We start from the raw sequence: 18,901 nt of genomic DNA, 5'->3' as shown, positions 1-18,901 counted from the left end.
CTGACCTAAAGTGTAACGTGGCCAGAAGGAGGCAGTTTGCCAGATTAATTAGAGGTGTGAAGCACAGAGTCAAATTGACTGTTTTGAGAGGCTTGATATATGAAGGCAAGGGCAAGGCCGTACCCGAATTCTTTGCCTTTCATACAATTGTAAATCACCGCACAGGAAAAGCTGCTGCCACGTGTACACCTGTGAAAAAAAAACTTCCGTCCCAATTGTAGTTCTGACCTATTTACCCATGGGGTATAATATGTGCTGTTTACAAATACAACCATAGCCATGGCAACTGCTGTCAAGTATTTAGTCATTAAGTGGTAATCAGGATGAAGTACTTGACACTTTTTTTTCCCAGTTTATGGAGTTTCTTTCAAATTTATAACTACCTGTACATTGTAATTCAAATAAACAGGTCTGATTGTTCTTTTTCCACTATTCAGGATTCATCCATGAATGTTTTAAGTGCACATGGCAAAAATTGCTTTTAGTTTGATTTCAGCACCATCCAAATTTCATTGACATGTTATGACCACAGAATTGATCAGTCAAAAGGAAGAATAAAAAAATAAAGGTACGTTGTAACAATTGTGTACTTGCTGACGGGTTAGTACAACTGTAGTTCATGATACTGTTCATGTTAATGCATCACATGTGATAACTCGAACATATTTTAAATCACTGCTCCCAATGGTAAACAATTCCTTAAATCTTACTTGAGTATTCGCTAAAGGAACAGACAAAAAAAACACCCATGCTTAAAATGCTATAAATGTATCCACAATGCTAGCCCACAAGAGATAAGTCATGCAAAGCCTGATTGCTGTTTCGTCCATTCATCATTGTTTACCTTCTGCTGTCCCCCGTGAATATTTATTCTAAAGGAAAAATGTGCCATATGTCTAAGGGGGAAATTGGATAAAAGGAAAAATCAAGATGCTGTGAGACAATCTTTTCATTCCAGTGCAATTAACCCAAAAACAGAAAGGAGATCAACAGCACAAAGTAGTATCAAAGTAAACAAGAATGTGAGTCCCTGGTAAAATGCGTCACAGGAGTTGTATTTTCCTGGTGTATTTGCACCAATATGCCATTTTAATATGCGACACTTTTTTTCTCACTCATGGTGTACATTGTAGTTCAGTTTTCCTCAACAACAGTTCCCCTCTCTTTGGTAAGGAAGAACAAAACATCCCTTACAAATGTTTTGAGTAATGTTTCATGTGGAAAATGTTCGTACCCGTCCAAATACACCTCTCTTGCTGGCATCCCATTTTTTTTATGCCTCCGCCACGAAGTGGTGCCGGAGGCATTATGTTTTCGGGTTGTCCGTCCGTCCGTCCGTCCGTCCTTCCGTCCGTCCGTCCTTCCGTCCGTCCGTAATGAATTTTGTGGACAGGGTAACTATCAAAACCTTTTGAGGTATCCTAATGAAACTTGGCATGTATGTGTATTAGGGGGTGAAGTTGTGCCTATCAACTTTTGGGTGCACATGCTCAAGGTCAAAGGTCAAAAGGTCAAGGTCAAATACATAAAATTTCACTATTTCCATCATATCTATGCAATGCCTGAAGATATTTTCTTGAAACTTAGTGTATACATGTATTACCCGATTTAGATTCTCTGGTGAAAGTTTGGGTCATGAGGTCAAAGGTCAAAGGTCAAAAGGTCAAGAAAAATATTAAAACTTCACCTTTTTTCTCTGTACCTTGGAAATTGTTCAAGGTATCTTCATGGAACATAGTATATATACATGCACTGACTGGCAGTGATTATCTAGAGAATTTAGGGTTCATGGGGTCAAAGGTCAGGGGTCAAAGGTCAAGGGCAACACTTCAAGATTTTGCTATTTCCCTCATGTTTATGCAATGCCAGCAGGATTATTTTTTTTTACACTTGGTGTATGCATGTATAACCTAATAGAGATTCTCTGGAAAGTTTTGTTTTTCTTTTGTTTTTGCCTCAAAGGTCAAAAGGTCAAAGATCAAGTGAAAGTGCTGAACTAAGTTTTTCCTCCATATCTCGGAAGTGGCTCAAGTTATCTTGAAACGTACTACATATTTATGCATGTTCTGCCTGACAGTGATTATCTTATGAATTTTAGGGTCAAAGGCCAGATGAAAATGGTAACAATTTACTATTCAATACAGAAATTGCACTTTTTCTCCATACCTTGAAAATTACTCAATGCATAAACGTATGAATGGGTCAAAGTCAAGTTAAAGTTCTTAAATCCCAAATACATGCTCTCCTATTCATCCAATTAAACCTAGGTCAAGGAAGGTGAACATTCAACACATTTGTGACAAACTTGTCATTTTAATATTTTGCCAATTTTTTGAAAATGTAATTACACATTGTCCACATGTACTATCTAGACCTATTAAGAGAATCATGCATTATGGCGGAGGCATACCAGTCGCCATAGCGACATTTCTAGTTTTTTTTTTAAAGAAGTAAGAGAACACAAACGCAAAAGAAATAACACTGTGTCATATATTCACATAAAAGTGGAAGTGTAGTTTCAGGTTTGTTACATGTGTACAATGTACAGTGAACTCATCATTAATCAGACAGTGAATGAATGAACTGTTTGCATGTCGTTGAAATATCCTGCATGTGACAGCTTGAGAAATGCATAAACCACTTTCCCTGTCTGTAAACACTTTTGTAGAGTTAATGGCTGCTAGCCCCATGTATTATTTTGTAATATATTGACTGGCACAGGTCAAGTCATATTGACTGAAGCAACTACTGTAAAACGAGGAATGTTCACATGCATTTTAATTTCGCGAATTTTGCAAGAGCAAAGATTTACAAAATTAAGATGCATGTGAAAGTTCTTGTCTACATTATATGCGTTGAATGTTAGAGGCAACTCGCGAATATTTCATGCCGCGGAAAAGCCCATTGCCTCACAAAAATTTCATGCCGCGAAAATATTGTGTTTTACAGTAGGCCTGTCGACTAATTCCAAGGATTTTCCAGTCAGACTCTAGTGTTAGAGGAGCTGTTGAAGCTCGGGGGATAAGACGTGCAGATGACTTAAAGGCCACCGCACACTGTACTACTTGCGGTCACATGACTGACTTTGGATCTGAAATTCAATGAACAAGCGTGTTTATTCAGAGGCTATTCTGATTTGTTTCAGATCCAAAGACCAAAAGTCGTACAGTGTGTGGCGGTCTTTACATTGTGTTAATCATGATATCCCTGGTTCGAGTCCCTTAGCTGCAGCTGTTGTGCTTGGGGCAAGACACTGTATCCTCTTTGCCTAGTCCTTTAACCCTCTGCATGTCTCATTGATTCCCTGTTCATAGTGCACAATGTATAATGTGTGTGAAATTTGTGCCCATTTGACTTATTGGCACAGAAAGGGTTAAACAGGACTCAAAGCCATCGGTCCATGGTGGTTGCTTATAAGCATTCAATGCTTCCTCAGTGGCCACATAAAACAAAATCAAATCTGATCAGATCAAATCAGAGGTGATGTCAGGGAAAGACTAACCACTCTTTAAACATACATAATATATTTATGTGAATCTCATCCTTGTCACAGCCCAAGAGGACCTGGACTTTGATGTGGAGTACGAAACCCACTGTGGCATCGCACACACCCGCTGGGCTACCCACGGTGTGCCCAATGCTGTCAACAGCCATCCCCAGCGCTCAGACGAGAACAACGGTGAGTCAGGAGACAAATCCTGTGTGCTTGCAGTCAGATGGACTTGTCCAGGACATATGTCACTGGTCTGTGTGGTCAAGTAAAGTTTGCTGACCCATACATTTAAAATATAAAAAGCATGACATGCTTTAGTTGTGCTCTCATTTGTATGTGTAAAGTCAGAACTGAAGAGTTTAGATCAGTTTTATTATTCATGAATGCCATTTCTGTTCATTGATGCATCTATCAGATTAGTATGAATATACTTCTTTCAATTTCTCCAGCATAAAAATATTGGTTCCCTCTTTTTGGTCCTTTGTAGCATATGTTTCCCTCCTCAAGACGTCTTTTGTTTTTGTTTTTATGCACCAGGCAGAATTCAACTACTGTCACAAGGACTTGTATGAAATACCAGCAGATTGTTAGAGTGCATTCTTTACACTGTTAGTCTCAATTGCTGAATGTCACATGTACATTGTATGCTACAGTCGTTTGTTATAGAGACTCTTTACATGATGTGGGGGGGGGGGGGGCGCGGGGAGAGTAACTGTTGCAAAGTTAATGGATCATGTTCTCTGAAAACATGACTATGGTGTTCAGTTGCCATGACTGTGGAACAAACCCTTGATATCCCTTTCCGCAGAGTTTGTTGTGATTCACAATGGCATCATCACCAACTACAAGGACATCAAGAAATTCCTGGAGAGCAAGAACATGGTCTTCGAGTCCGACACCGACACGGAGGTCATCGCCAAGCTCATCAAGTATCTCTACGACAACCGGGATGATGAGAACATCACTTTCAGGGAGCTGGTGGAATCTGTTATCCAACAGCTGGTGAGGAATAATAAAATCCATACAACAACAACAACAACAAAATCCTGTCTGCCTTTTGGCTGCACGGTTTGCCATGTATAAAACTTAGTGACAATGACAATCACTGTATGTTAACATCAATATTTGATAATGAGATCAATGAGCACAAATATGCAGCTTTTTTTTTTTATTTTTCATTTTTTGGTGGGCCATCTGTGCTTTGTTCAGAGTTATGGCGGCGGTTCCAGATGATCTTTTTTCAAAAAAATCGAGTGTGGATTGTGAGTGAGATTCATACATTCTTTGTACATTTTGACATATCAATATGGTGGGAGAGGCCGGAAGGTAAATACTCAACCCTGTCAGAAATTCGGATCATGATTTTAGTTTTTTTTTTTCTATTGCTTAGAACCGCTTCCTAAGATTCACATCAGTTATTTTAATGAAATATTTGAAAATCAAGTTGAACGCTATGTAGAAATATTGTATTGTACTGGTAGTTGGTCAAGTAGTACTTGTGGTTTGTGCCTGTTGATTTTGCAAATTTCTTTTGAATTGTTTGTTTGTTTGTTTGTTTTTCTGATCTTGACAATTTTTTGTAAATTTCTTTCTGTTTTGGTGCAGATTTCATGAATAACAACACTCTTGTAGCTCCGTCTAACCATCCTCTAACTAGTATAAGATTGTGCAATGAAATTTAAAGGTTTCCACTTGATGATGATAAGATAATGATTTCTGCTGACAAATTCCCCCAGGACTCAATGGGTTAAGCGATGTTCCTTTTAAGGAAGATCACACCTCATGCCTTCTGTGTCCTATAATATTGTGAGGTTCTTTCCATGAAAATGAAATACATTGTATGAGAGGGTATCATTTGTGCAACTAGGAATATTTCAGGTAGAATTGATGCGGTGTGATGTTGAGTTTTGCCAGAATAAACAAATAACCTCATGGCGAATGACTGCGTGAATTGTATGTGTAAACTCTGTTGATGTATATTTCTTCTCATATACTTAGTAGTGTGTTCGTTTAGCATACTGTATTTTAAATCAGTCCGTCTACGTGTATACACACTCTAATGTTTTTATGCCCCCACCTGCATTAAAGCCTATCTTCTACATGTCGTCATTGTGATGTGTCATGTTTGCAAGCATATGACATGTAGAATATATGTATAGTATGGAATTATGAAAAACATGAAAAATATAGTCTGGATGATGAGAAGTTAACAACTAGACTGCTGAGGCTTCAATATTTTTGAGCTGGTTCAGTGATTTGCAGTGTTGCCAATTGTTTTATGCAGTTGATGCGGCAGCTACAATTGTTGCTGAGGTTTTGTCAAAAACATAATTACGTGATTCTGCTGGCATGAGCTTGGATTGTTGCCTGTGTACACACAGTTTCTCCTTATAAAACGCCTTGTTCAGACAGAAACTGTTGACTTGTGAAATGTGGTGCACTCTCAAACATACATCACTTGGTGGCGAGACATTTCCAGTGTTTTTTATCACTCCCGGGCAGGAAGGAGCGTTTGCCCTGGCATTCAAGAGCTGGCGCTTCCCCGGTGAGTGCGTGGCGACAAGGCGCGGCAGCCCCCTCCTCATCGGCATCAAGACGAAGACAAAGCTGGCCAGTAACTACGTGCCCATTCTCTACAAGGATAACAGAGGTAGGTTGCGTGCTGCTGAGTGCATGTATTAAAGTGGCCTCAAAAGTATTTCCGGGGGTGGGGGGGGGGGGGGTGGGAGGAAAGGGTGAATGTTGGTGGATGACACAGATGTGGTTGGCGTGTCTCTGCATAAATCAAGAATAGCTTGTTTCAGAAATCGTCTTATATGTTTTACCCATTACTTTAATTACAGGTGATTGTGTTGTTGCAGGTGTTGTTGTTTATGCTGGCATTTTCTCTCATGTTGGTAGTATCAATAGTATATTATCATTGCTCTCAATATCATCACTATAATTATCATTGGTATTGTAATCATCAGTATCATTATCATATGCTGTGATATCCATGGTTAGTATGTAACATTTCTATATATTGTTGTTTGATAAGGACAAATGGCAAACCACAAATTTGCCCCCTACAAATGGTGGGTATAATGCCAATATGAGGGTTTGAGTTGCCAAAACAATCAAAGTCCTCATCAAACTATAAGCAGTAGTGTTTTGAAAGCCTTTGCAATGATGGATGACTTTTTTTTTTCCTTTTTTGGACAGGAGAGAAAATGAGAAATTGTATACATTCCGCCAACAGCAGGCATAGAACTTTGCATTGCAAGGCTTTTTTCTCTCTCTCTCCCCATCTCTTTCCCTCTCTTTTCCCCTCTGTCTGTCTGTATATCTACACTGTATCTCTCTATCTGTCTATCTATCTTATCTATCTATCTTATCTATCTATCTGTGTACATCTATCTATCTACAATTGTATCTATCTGTGTATCTATCTGCGTATCTATCTACATGTATATCTGTGTATCTATCTATCTGTCTGTCTATCTATCTATCTATCTGTGTATCTATCTCTATACACATGTAATCTATCTCCGTTTGCTTCTTGTAAAACAATGAGGTACATTGCAGTGCAAAGAATCTTTGGTGTGTCAATATACCCCTAAGAATGCTTGGAAATTGGTATGATTCTTAAACTTATACCTGTACTCTTTAAATTTAAAAAAGCAATAAAAGATTGGCAATGAGTTGTCTTCTGGAGGTGTTTTGTAAAGTTCTCAGGGATGCAAACTCATTGTTAGTGATCTAGACTTTCATAATCCCCAGGGATGGTTTTAAGAAAAAGAAAGAAAAGAAAGTTGCGCTGTGAAAGAACACAAAGATATACATGACATGACAGTCTCTATCACCTGGTGTGAATGTAGCAGTTGCTCTCCTCTGTGATGTCACACTCATGGATGTCTCTTCAAATCTGTTTGTATATTTTGCAGGCAATTGTGCCTCTGTGTCAGGTAAGACTGGGGTATTAAACGTGTCCCACGTACTGTACGCAGTGTGCTGCTTCACATAACCTGTGCTTTGCCACGTCTCAAAGTGGTACAGATGTTATAAAGAGCGTCTTGTCAATTTTTCTTTCAGTCCTTGTGAGTCCAGTCCTGGTTCATTTCATTTTAGATGAAATCAATTCAAATTTGCTCTATGCTTCCCCCCCCCCCCCAAAAAAAAAAAAAATAATAATAATAATAATAATAACGATAATAATAATGATAATAATGATAATAAAAAATAAAGAATAAAAAGTAAATATGCCAAACCATCTACCGTAAACTATGTAAAGAGTAGATAGTGGAATTAATTCACACATCAGTTGTGAATCTGTTGATCTTGAAGTCTTAAATAATTGCTAGAGTAGGGTATGGCATGGTATGGTCAATTTGATTGTGGCAAAAAGATTTCTATTCATGGATTGAATTCACACTTGACCCAAGATAACAGTGAAGCTTTTTTTTTTTTTTTTTTTTTTTGGGAAATATACAAAGTATATTTGAAACAGAGTCGTTTGACTTGCATAAACAATGATATAAAAGGAAATTAATGATATTACAGTATGCATGTCTATGCAGCTGGGATTACAATAACAATATTATATTTAGGAAATGATAATGCAGAGGGCCGCCATTGTAAGCATTGCTTGAAAAGCTTTGTTTACCAAACAAGTATAGATCTATCATGTTGACACTTTTTGCCTCTTCAACAAGCTGCTAATCTACACATAACTAAGGCTGTGTTAAATACACAAGTTAAATGTGAGCCAATTAAACTGACTTGACAAGAGAATCAATAGGATATTACAGGAGTAGATTTGCTTTATTTTGACCGTTATGTCACTGGTATGGAATGTACTGGGCTTACAGGGACTGAAAAAAATACAGAGGTCATATTGTAGGGGGAAACTTATTCTTAAAAAGTGATTTCCTCTCACCTTTCTTTTTTCCTTCTTTGAAAGTACCACTGGGAGATGTGTGTCGTACATACTTTAGTATTTCATTACTAAATCTGTTTCACTTCCCGGAATAACCTCATCTTGTCTTTAAATTTTTGTTCCCTCTCACACACTAACCAGCACCTTCAAGCCACTTGTTTTCTTTTGTCCTTTTTTGTTTTTGTTTTGGGATAGGATTTTTTTTTCACCATTTTCCACAAATTTTATCATTCAGACTTGTTCATCAATGTTATCAGATTTCTCTGCTGGTTTCTAAAGGCAGACTATCCCTTTGACTATGGCTCTTCAGACAGTTGCTATGGTGATATTTTATCATTCCTGGAGCATTTAGTGCCAACCCAGACAAGGCGCAAACAAATCTTTTTGGAAACATTCCCATCGCCCTGTGTGACCCTCTCAGGGGAATAATGCATTGTTAAAGGGACTATGTAATGCATATGCATGTTCACTTGTGTTCATTCATAATACCCTCAAAATCACTTAGTGGCCAAATAAATATCTAAATGTGTGTCATATACCTTATAATTATTTTTCTACTATTTTTCTTCACATTACTTGAATACACACACACACTTACACACACACAAAAGGCTACCAAACCAATATTCTGCCAATGACATTATATGTCAATCATTGCTCAAGTACCAGTATGATTACCAAAAGACACTGAGAAGAAACATGCAAGTTACGCTCAGTCCAGGTGAAGGTACATTCAATTGTCTGTTATTGTTCATATTAGTACTTATGCAATGACTGGCTGATGATGTCACTAGCAGAATCTCTGTTTGAAAGGTGTGTTTTTTTTGTGGGCATATCTATAGTGATCTTAAGAAAAGAAGTCGAGATATCCTGATAAACTACATGGCACATATTTATATATTCTTTGGGAAACATAAGTTTTGATCATTGTACTATGAATCAATACAAATCAGCATGTCATTGCATAGTTCCTTTAAACTGGCTCCTCCTGAGTCCTCACCAGCACATAGTATTCTAATTTTGTGGTCACAAAAAAAAAGTGGTCCAGAGATCATCTCACTCATAGGGGAAGTCTTGTGGGCTCTTAATCTGACAGACACAGTGTAGTGCAGAGTGCAATCACATTCAAATGCTCTTGGTAACCCCTTGAAGTACATTCACCCCAAAATGAGGCCACTCAGATAAAGAGAGGAAATGCCACACCAGCCATGGGGTCCGACCCAATCGAAAAGTTTGCAAAAGCGGGATGTCGGAGCTGCTTCATCAATTCTCACCCAAATTTGCAATATACCTTTTATAATCCACTATCGCATTATCAACTGGTAGTTAACTTTGATTCATATTCATGTTTAGATCCCCTCTTTGTTCAAAGTGAACTAATGATGGAATTTAAAAAGAGTGAAAGTTGTATATCTTTCCGTTCTTGTCAGATTCCTTCGATGATATTGCTATTCTTTTTTTTTCACTATATACTCATTAAAAATTAAGTTGCACACAGATTATTATGCTCTTAGTCAGTCATCATTGTATCAAATGGCACTTCCATACATGTCTTGAATATATATAGTATATCAAACATTGTATACACATTCAATAACCGTTGCTAACTTGAACGTACGCAGACAGTGGAATGGGCGGAGTGGAATTTGTGTGTGCTTTCAACAGGTAGCGAGGGTCAACTTTGATTCTGCACATCAAGCTCTGTTGTTTGGTCATTGCATTTCTGACTGGGCATGTTATGTATGCATGTGTGTGTGTGTGTGTGTGTGTGTGTATGTATGTATGTGAGAGAGAGAGAGAGAGAGAGAAATATACTCACCCCTTTTAACAGGCATGGTTTTGCCAGAAAGCAAGTTTCATATACATGTAGCACAGTGCATGTTAGTTGCAGCAGAGTGTATCTGTGTGTGCATTTATGGTAGACTAATTCCATAGAATTATCTTTTTTTTAACTTATTGAGAATTCAGTAATCCAGAGTAGGAACAGGATTGAATGAATGTAGATGTTCAGAGGCTTGAATCGAGAAAAATCTAGATCAAAACTAGACGCAAATATTCAAATGAGAGTGACGCGCCTCCTGAGACAACAAGTGATATTTCATGAGCAGAGGAATGAGGAAGTTTTTCCTAAGTAACATGACAGTCTATGGTGATTATTGCGAGTTGCCCTAGGTTTTTTGGCAGTCTGTGTATAACATGCATCACCGGCATTTTAATTGGCATGAACACATTGGACCAAATGCCAAGGCTTTCCCAAAGTTTAATTTGTGTTGATGTTCTTTTTTTTTCTTCAATGTTCCACAGCTTTTATTCCTGGTTTGTTTTTTCCTCCTTTGGAATGAATCCTCCTTTGGAACTTTTCAATCATAAAGCCTGTGTGATAAATTTTTCTTTTTTTGAAAAGCTCTGCCAGTAACAATGAAAAGAAAGAAACCTAGGTGGGGCCAGGATATGCATGGCTCAGTGAAGGCATTTAATAGAGACTGGGGAAAAAAAAATGGCAGACTGTCACAGTAGTATTGCTGTGTGTCCTACCCATTGTTTGTACTAGACACAACCTCGCCCAATACTACGTAAATGCCAGAACAAACAACACAGGGTGTATTAGCAGCCCTGGGTTCCTCCCCAGTTACTAGTAGTGGAAGACATACGTTGCATTGTGTTGTAGATCTGCAGGGGGGAAAAAAAATCACTACTGTTGAAGTGTTACTTTTTGGTTTGTGTTTATTGAAAGTGAATATGACTTCATAGGCTGTTACAATTCATACAAACGTCACACATGGCATATGTGATATGGAAAACTGTCATTTAAGAACCAATTTATTGAGTATCATTTTGGTGTTTTGTTTTGTTTTGTTTGTTTGTTGTTGTTTTTCCTCTTTCTCTCTCCAATTCCAAAGAAAGAGAACAAGTAACAGGGATTGCTTTGCTGTTTTATGTGTTCTTAAAGCCTGAAGAAGATTTGTAATGTGTTTGCTAGCATTTCATGGGTGAGCTGGCATATTGTTTTTTGTTATTATAGACTTTGATTCTTCTAGTCTTGTGTGCTTGGGAAAATTGGCACATCTAGGGGTTAATTTGTTTGTTTGTTTGTTTGTTTGTTTATATGTTACAATCTATGCACTAGCAGCAATCATATTAAGCAAGCAGCCATTAAAAAGGCCTATTTTTTAATTTCTTTTTTATTTCAATACTGTTTATTTCATATCTTCCATTAGAAAAAGGGAACACAAAAGGTTTGTACTCGGTGGAAGACTGTTTTTGTTAAGAAACTTCATTCTGGTAATTTCTGCGTAGGATGAACAAAATGACAAATAAACTATATCTCTGTCATCACCATCATCTTTACCAATGCTATCCTTGTAAGCAGCAGACTATTTTGTCAAAAACTTATAATTCATTCTTTGTCATCTTCTCTTACTTGAAACTAATGCATATTTGATATACCATATTTTTCCTAATTTATACCAATTCTTTTCTTCTTTTTTTTGTCTGGGTTCTTTTTGTTTTTCAGAATGGTGTAGATAAAAGTTTGATTTATATGATAGATAAATCCCATCCTGTCTCACAGGCTTTTCTCCAGCTTATTAGTCTGGTATTAAATAGTTTGTTATCTTCTGCCTCGGGGTTATTTTCAAATTCCATGTTATGATCAAAGTGTTCGTTTGTAGTCATTGTTTTGTAAGTAGCATTTTACCAGTGTCAGGCTCTAGTCCACATTATTAGAACTAGAAATGTTTTCAAGGGCTTCAGCGTGGGCCCCACCGCACTGAATGCAGGTGAAGTGATTCTGCCATAGTTTGTGTAAAGAGAAGCCATTTGAATGCGCAAATCAACTATACTAGTACTACAGATTTTAGGTGACATCAGATCATACATTGCTGCTTGTTTAAGTGAAATTGCTTGAATGAGGTTTGCCTCTCATTTTTTCTTTCTTTTTTTTCATTGTATGTAATGATTGTAGCATAAACTTATCTCATAGTGCTTCAATCCTAAATATTAATGAAATATGCAAAGCAAATTTTCAAAACCATGCTAATGCAAAATATCTAGTCGTATAGAGTGCAGGATCTCTGTGTAATTTCATATGTGCATGTATCATCTTCAGCATTTCCTGTGTAATTTCATATTTCATCTCCAACATTAGTCATTTACTGATTTCAAACTGAAACCATGCATGTATGTATTAGCTATTTTTCCTGTTCAGTATTGCAAGTAATCACACCAACTGCAGGCACAGTATTTGAAAGCTTGAAGTACAAACTTACTTCAGTGTCTGGTTCATGGAAGAAGAAAAAAAAAAGCAGTATTGTAACTCGCATATTCAGCCGGGTACGCATGATATGCCAATCAGCAAGGTACTTAATCTCATTATGCCATTATTCAATCTGGTCTTACTAACCCAAGTATATCAGTGTAGTTTGCCTTTATTATCATGAGAAATGAATATTGTTTATTGATCTGGTCCCGAGTTGGAGATGACATTAAGTGAGACAGCTCTCTATCATAATTGATGAAATTTGAATTTTTTTTCCTCTCTTAACCCTATTTTAACTGGGCTATTTGAGACCAAGCTTTTAATGGGGGGGTCAATTTGACCCACCCCCCTTCAGATCTCGACCGCCGATCTCGCGATCGCCGCAAAATTTTGCCTGAAGATAGAGCCGGATGTCAACTCCAAGATGATATGGTGGTACAATAGAAAAATATTGGCTTTCTATTTTTAGTAGATCAATTATGCAAATTTATGTATGAAATCATGTTTTCACCTATAACTCCATTAAAATGACTGAAGGATCCCTAAATTTTTTGTGTCAGAGTTCCTCAAGACACATCAAACAATTTTCTTGTAAAAAAATAGCAAAATCAAATTTTATTTCTTTTGTTTTTTATTGTTTTGGTAATTTCTTATATATTTTTTGTTTTTCCGACCTTTTGTTTTCTATTGTTTTTTTGCCAAAATTTGTTGCAGGCACTTTTTCAAACTTATCTTCATTAGAATTGATCAATTTCTATTGTTAAAAGTTGAAATAATCTTATTTATATCAATTTAACAAAAAAACACAATTTGCATTGGATTTGCACATGATATCATGAATTTGAGACGTTTTTTGGTTGACATGCATATATAATGCAAAACATTACATAACTTCAGAACAGTGTACCTGGACATCACAAATTTGGTCTCAAAATATGCGGGAGACTTCAATGAAAAAAGTCATGAAACGACGCGGCAAAATCTTTTGCGCGTTGCGGAATCGTGGCACGAAATGTCAAGGGGGGGTCAATTTGACCCCCCCATTGGAATAGGGTTAAAGTTTTCTGCTTAACACCTTCAGAACTCTGCTGTGTCGGAAAGCTTTGTAGTTGTGAAATAGATTGTTGTAGCGCATCATGTTGCAGCCAAACTAAAAATGCATGGGTAGATACAGATCATCTGGGCTGATAGTACATTTCTGACACTCACTGTATTTATAATGAGCGCTCAACTGTGCAGCAGCAGGCACACAATCTTTGTATACATGTATAATATGCATGCAGTAATGTAAGGTATATTGTGTGCAATGTGATACTTTCATCAAAACACACTCACACGCACATCCCTACATCGAGAAATAAATTTAGCTACTTTCGCAGCATGGACACTTCAAGGACCAGATTCCATGGCAACAGTTTATAGTTTCTGTACAATGCAATATTAATTTCATTTTGCCCTGCAGGAGCAGGGTGGAAATAAGCATCCAGCTATGAGCATTTTGGTTGTTGCCGTGGTAATAAAAACAATTTCTGTTTTCACCTTCCCGTGATTGAATGCCAGTTTATGATGTAAGACCCTGCAGTGTATTGGGTGTGACCCATGTCTTGCATGCATCTACAAAAGCTGTTGATGTTGAAAATACTCTTTTCAATAGCTATAGTGTGACACATGTTGGCAAATAGTATGCAAATATTGCACAGGTGAGAGGGCATTAGTGGAGATGCAGTGCACTCGAGGGTATTTATGTTACAGGTGTACCGTGTACAACGTCATGAATACCCGAGAGTGAGCTGCATTTCCACAAACATCCCCACAAACATCCTAAGCTTCAACCTGTGCATTATTTGTTTTATACAGTGGTTCTTTGAACTATTCTTCATTTGTCTTATTTTATGGGTTAATACAAATCAACTAAATGTAGAACTTGCTTTTGAAAAAGTCAAGTTGTCGGAAGAAATGCCCCAAACACACTGGCGCTGAACACAAACTTGTTAACATTAAATAGGTGATTGAGTGCACGCTTGTAACTGAGTGAGTGCGCATTGCTAAAGTACACAGTTGTGATGTTATTGAGCGTGATTGCGGCAAGCCACAGTCATGCACGTACAGTATATCTCAGAGCAGTCATTAGTACCAGTCACTATTACACAGAGGTAAAAACTTACTGTAAAATGAGGAATGGTCGCATGCATTTTAATTTCACTAGAGCCAAGATTCGCGAAATTAAAATACATGTGAAAGTTCTTGGCTGCACAATACGCATTGAATGTTACAGGCAACTTGCAAAAATTTCATGCCACGAAAAAGGCCGTCGGCCCCAATTTGCAAAAATTTCGTGCCGCAAAAAAATACTGTGTTTTACAGTATGCCTGCTGGGCATGTCAGGCAAAATTATAGACTGGTCACATGATTGTCCTCTTCCAAACATTTGATCAGGATCCAAAATTATAGCCACTTTATAAATACATGTTTGTCAGTAACAAATATTTTGACATCATGGACCATGTTTTGACCTCCTTGAGTTAATCTTGTCAAAATTAAAATGGAAAAAATAAATCAATGATAAATGCTTCCTTTTGTTGCTGTTGTCCGACGGTAGCAACGAGGAGGGGGAGGATAATTTGAATCAGCTGTGCATATTTTTGATGTGATAGCATTTGGTCGCTAGAGCAACTTCTAAAAAGAAAGGGAAATAGAAGTGGAATAGACATGACAGTTTGTGGGAGGATAATTTGAGTCAGCTGTGCATGTTTTTGTGGTGATACCACATGGTCACTAGGGCAACTTTTGAAAAGAAAGGAAAATAAAAGTAGAAACACTATCATGAAAGTTTGTGACTTACAGACATCTACAATGTAGGTATACAATTGTCAAATCTGTGGTTGTTGTGCAGAGATAGAGTAAGGATGTAGTTGAGATTTAACTAGACATGCTATGAGACACTATGATTTTACCTCTGTTATCTAAAATCCAGGTAAATTGTATTTGTATATTGTAATCCCTTTTGCATATATCCCACAATGTGTACATGGATATAACTGGTCTTCCTCTTTCATATGTACTTCAAGGTATCAATTGCCCTAACCAATGCATACAATATGCCACTACCTGTCACAAATATCGGTCAATGACTTAGTACATCCACTATGCAATTGATTATACGTAAATATGTGATATATTTTGCAGTGGTTATAGTTTTGCAAATTCTGCAAGTCATATACGGTATGTGAAATCAACAACATACCAACTACAAAAATATCCCCTCCCCTGTCACATGAATGCAGTGTGTGTGCAGTAGATATTGCCTGGGCAGCCCATAATTAGTTGTCGGCAACCCCAGTACATTCATGCCTTTTTATTGCAGTTCTTCATCACAATCTACACATACATGTATTAAATTTGCTGAATGATCTTTGACCGTTGACTCCCAAAGTGGTGTCATTTCACAACAAAATTATGCCATGCAAAATATGTATCATTCATAATATACAATATTATTCTCATCTGTGGGCCTACTGGCCAAGGTGATATGTGATATACTACCTTATGAAGCCCTTACAGTACTCCTGAACTGACCTCTTAAATATTATGCTTTACAATGTATTCAAGCTGACATACAATATAAGCATGACTACCTTAAGGTGCATGTTACTTCAAGGGGGATGGGACCTTAAGGTGGATGTGACGAGGGAAATTGGACCTCAAGGTGTCTGTAGCTTTAAGGTGGATGTTATCCATTCATACACATGGTCCCATTCTTTACCTTTGAATCTGCAGTGGCTTTCAGGGAGTTGTTTCCTTTCTGTTCCTTATGTGAGAAGAGATTGTCTCTGAAGACTTTTTAACAAGCTTCTTTCACCATTGTGTCATCCACTATATCATTGAGTATCCCACTATGACAATTTGTGCTTCATAGTCGTTGCTTTGATACTATGCCAATATTGTTTTTGAAAGTCAGTTGTCTTTCATGGAACTTGCACGTTGCCATTATGTTCTGTAACCTTACCTTGGAGGTAGAACAGTTCTATGGTGTTCATGTGCGAGGGTCTATATAGGGGTTTCAGTTGGCAGTTCATGAGACTAGTTTGTGGTTTGTTTATCGACTCTACCCTAATTCCTATGCTCTTGCGATGCATGTGTGGTATGGCACAGGACCCGAGCTAGAGCGATCGTTCAGCAGCACGACGGACTTCGAAGTCGTCGGTGAGGCCAAGGAGGCGGAGTTCTTCTTTGCCAGCGACGCCAGTGCTATCATCGAGCACACCAACCGTGTCATCTATCTGGAGGACAATGATGTGGCCGCGATCCGTGAAGGAAGTAAGTCGCTCCCGAGCATGTTTGTCGCCCCCACCAAGAGAGACAGCTTGATAGTGTAAATCTGCCACGTTCCTGCGGGGCACCTATTTCCGAGTAGAGTGCGAGTCATAATTTGTGTGTGAGGCCCATTGAAAGAAGAAGAAGAAAAAAAAAAGGATATCAGCACAGACTTGAACACCTTGCACAATCGACAGTTATTAGCAGACACAAGAAATCATTCCTGCTGCAGTTAATCTTGAATTAATTCTCAGGGTATGTGCATGGTATGGTAAAACATGTCACTTTTGGGATTTGTAGTGGGGTTTTTATTTTGAATTTTGCCGGCTTGTTTTTGAATCAGTTTGCTCCTCACCAGTTGCGCAATCCATGGTGATCTGTCGACGGAACACAAGAAGCCACTGCTTTGAAAGGCATTGAAAATCTCATATCAGTTGGCATGTATCAGTCATAGAGAGACATCTGTTGTCTTTGCTATTAGGCCCTGATAAGTCAAATTAAAGGAAAACTGTTTATCACGGCAACACTTGGCCATTTTTAAGACTATTTCTTCCCTTCCTGCCTGCCTTGCAGCTCTTTCCATCCACCGTCTGAAGAAGGAGCAAGGAGAGTCCATGTCCAGGGAAGTCCAGACACTCAAGATGGAGATCCAGCAAATCATGAAAGGTCAGTATTCTCTTTAATATCAGGATCCCATTTGGTGAAACATTTGTGTCATTACCAAGGTTCAGGGACCATCATGAGCAGCACCTCAAATATATTTTATGATTTAATCTTCTTCTTTTTTTCTTTTAGACTGGTCAGTGAAAGATGTATGAAGTAGACCAGTCCAAGAGCAAAATGTTGAAGTTACAAGTGTAGTTGCAAGGATGAGCATGTGCTTTCTTGCCACTGATTTTAAAAAAAAAAGTAGTCTCTAGCTAGATAGCAAATAGGTTATGAGTGTCATATTTAAGCCATGTCGAAATTCTCTATGGCTTCCACTGATATTCTGAAGGAAAACAAATGCTGTCCGCATTTCAAAGCAGTGTCCATTGATCCTTTCATACATCAACTGATTCAGCCAGTATTTCTTTTGAAGTGTCATGTTGCCCATCAGTTTTGTTCTTGTGTTAGGCAAATGTTATCTGGCAGGCAAAAATCGACAACTATCAACCTAACTGTAAATTTAAGAGGCTGCCCTTTTTTCCACCTCGTTTTCTCTCATTCTTTGTTGATTATTATCCATGAACTTTGTATCTTATGTGCCTTCTGGGTGTCTCTTATACATTGTGTTTGCAGGAAACTACAAGTATTTCATGTTGAAGGAAATCTTTGAGCAGCCTGAATCTGTCATCAACACGATGAGAGGGAGGCTCAACTTTGAGGACAAGACTGGTAATGGCATAAAACAAGATTGTCTGATATATCACCCCAAAACAAAAAGCAAGATTAGTTAACTAATCTGCATTCATGAATGACTGAATTATGAAATTTCTTGGAATGTAGTATCTGTCATCAAGGGAATGATTTCCTGGTTTCTGGAGGATGTCCAGGAAGGTACACTGATGTACAATTTGTATGTTGTTGGTTTCATCTTTAGCAAAGTAATGGAGCAAATGTGTCTAGAATTCATGTAGCAGACATAACAGGGATCAATTGTCAAAAACATGTGACAATGTCATGACCAAGGGAGGGGGGGGGGGGGGGGTGCCTGTATGGCTTAAAGACTCGGTAGCATGGGGATACTGCGAAGTGGGAAGGCTGGCCCGGCTCAGATATATGTGAGAATTCCTGTAACAAATTGTGTACTGCTTTACCAGTGATCTACATTGTATTTGTAAGTACACACACAGCTGAAGACCCCCGACTGGAGTTGACGATTTAATACCGATGAACATACGCAATGCTCCAATACAAATATTCATTGACAGGCACTATT

The 18,901-nt window shown here is 38.0% G+C and overlaps 1 protein-coding gene across 2 annotated transcripts in view; it reads left to right on the top strand.

Annotated features, from left to right (window-relative positions):
* LOC139720719 (glutamine--fructose-6-phosphate aminotransferase [isomerizing] 2-like) overlaps positions 1 to 18,901 on the top strand; it is a 45,141-nt gene that overhangs the window by 15,764 nt on the left and 10,476 nt on the right. The window contains exons 4-10 of one of the 2 annotated variants that reach the window (XM_071632074.1): positions 3,554 to 3,679; positions 4,302 to 4,495; positions 5,996 to 6,143; positions 11,627 to 11,644; positions 16,819 to 16,983; positions 17,554 to 17,646; positions 18,262 to 18,357. In XM_071632074.1, the coding sequence (XP_071488175.1) occupies positions 3,554 to 3,679; positions 4,302 to 4,495; positions 5,996 to 6,143; positions 11,627 to 11,644; positions 16,819 to 16,983; positions 17,554 to 17,646; positions 18,262 to 18,357 (840 nt within the window). The remainder of the gene's footprint in view (positions 1 to 3,553; positions 3,680 to 4,301; positions 4,496 to 5,995; positions 6,144 to 11,626; positions 11,645 to 16,818; positions 16,984 to 17,553; positions 17,647 to 18,261; positions 18,358 to 18,901) is intronic. The other variant, XM_071632075.1, reaches the window with a different exon arrangement.

The sequence above is a fragment of the Diadema antillarum genome, unplaced genomic scaffold (assembly GCF_040938485.1).
Source record: "Diadema antillarum isolate AM-2024a unplaced genomic scaffold, OU_Dant_1.0 scf00000132, whole genome shotgun sequence".
Lineage (NCBI taxonomy): Eukaryota > Metazoa > Echinodermata > Echinoidea > Diadematoida > Diadematidae > Diadema > Diadema antillarum.
This window is presented reverse-complemented; position numbering and strand designations above follow the sequence as displayed.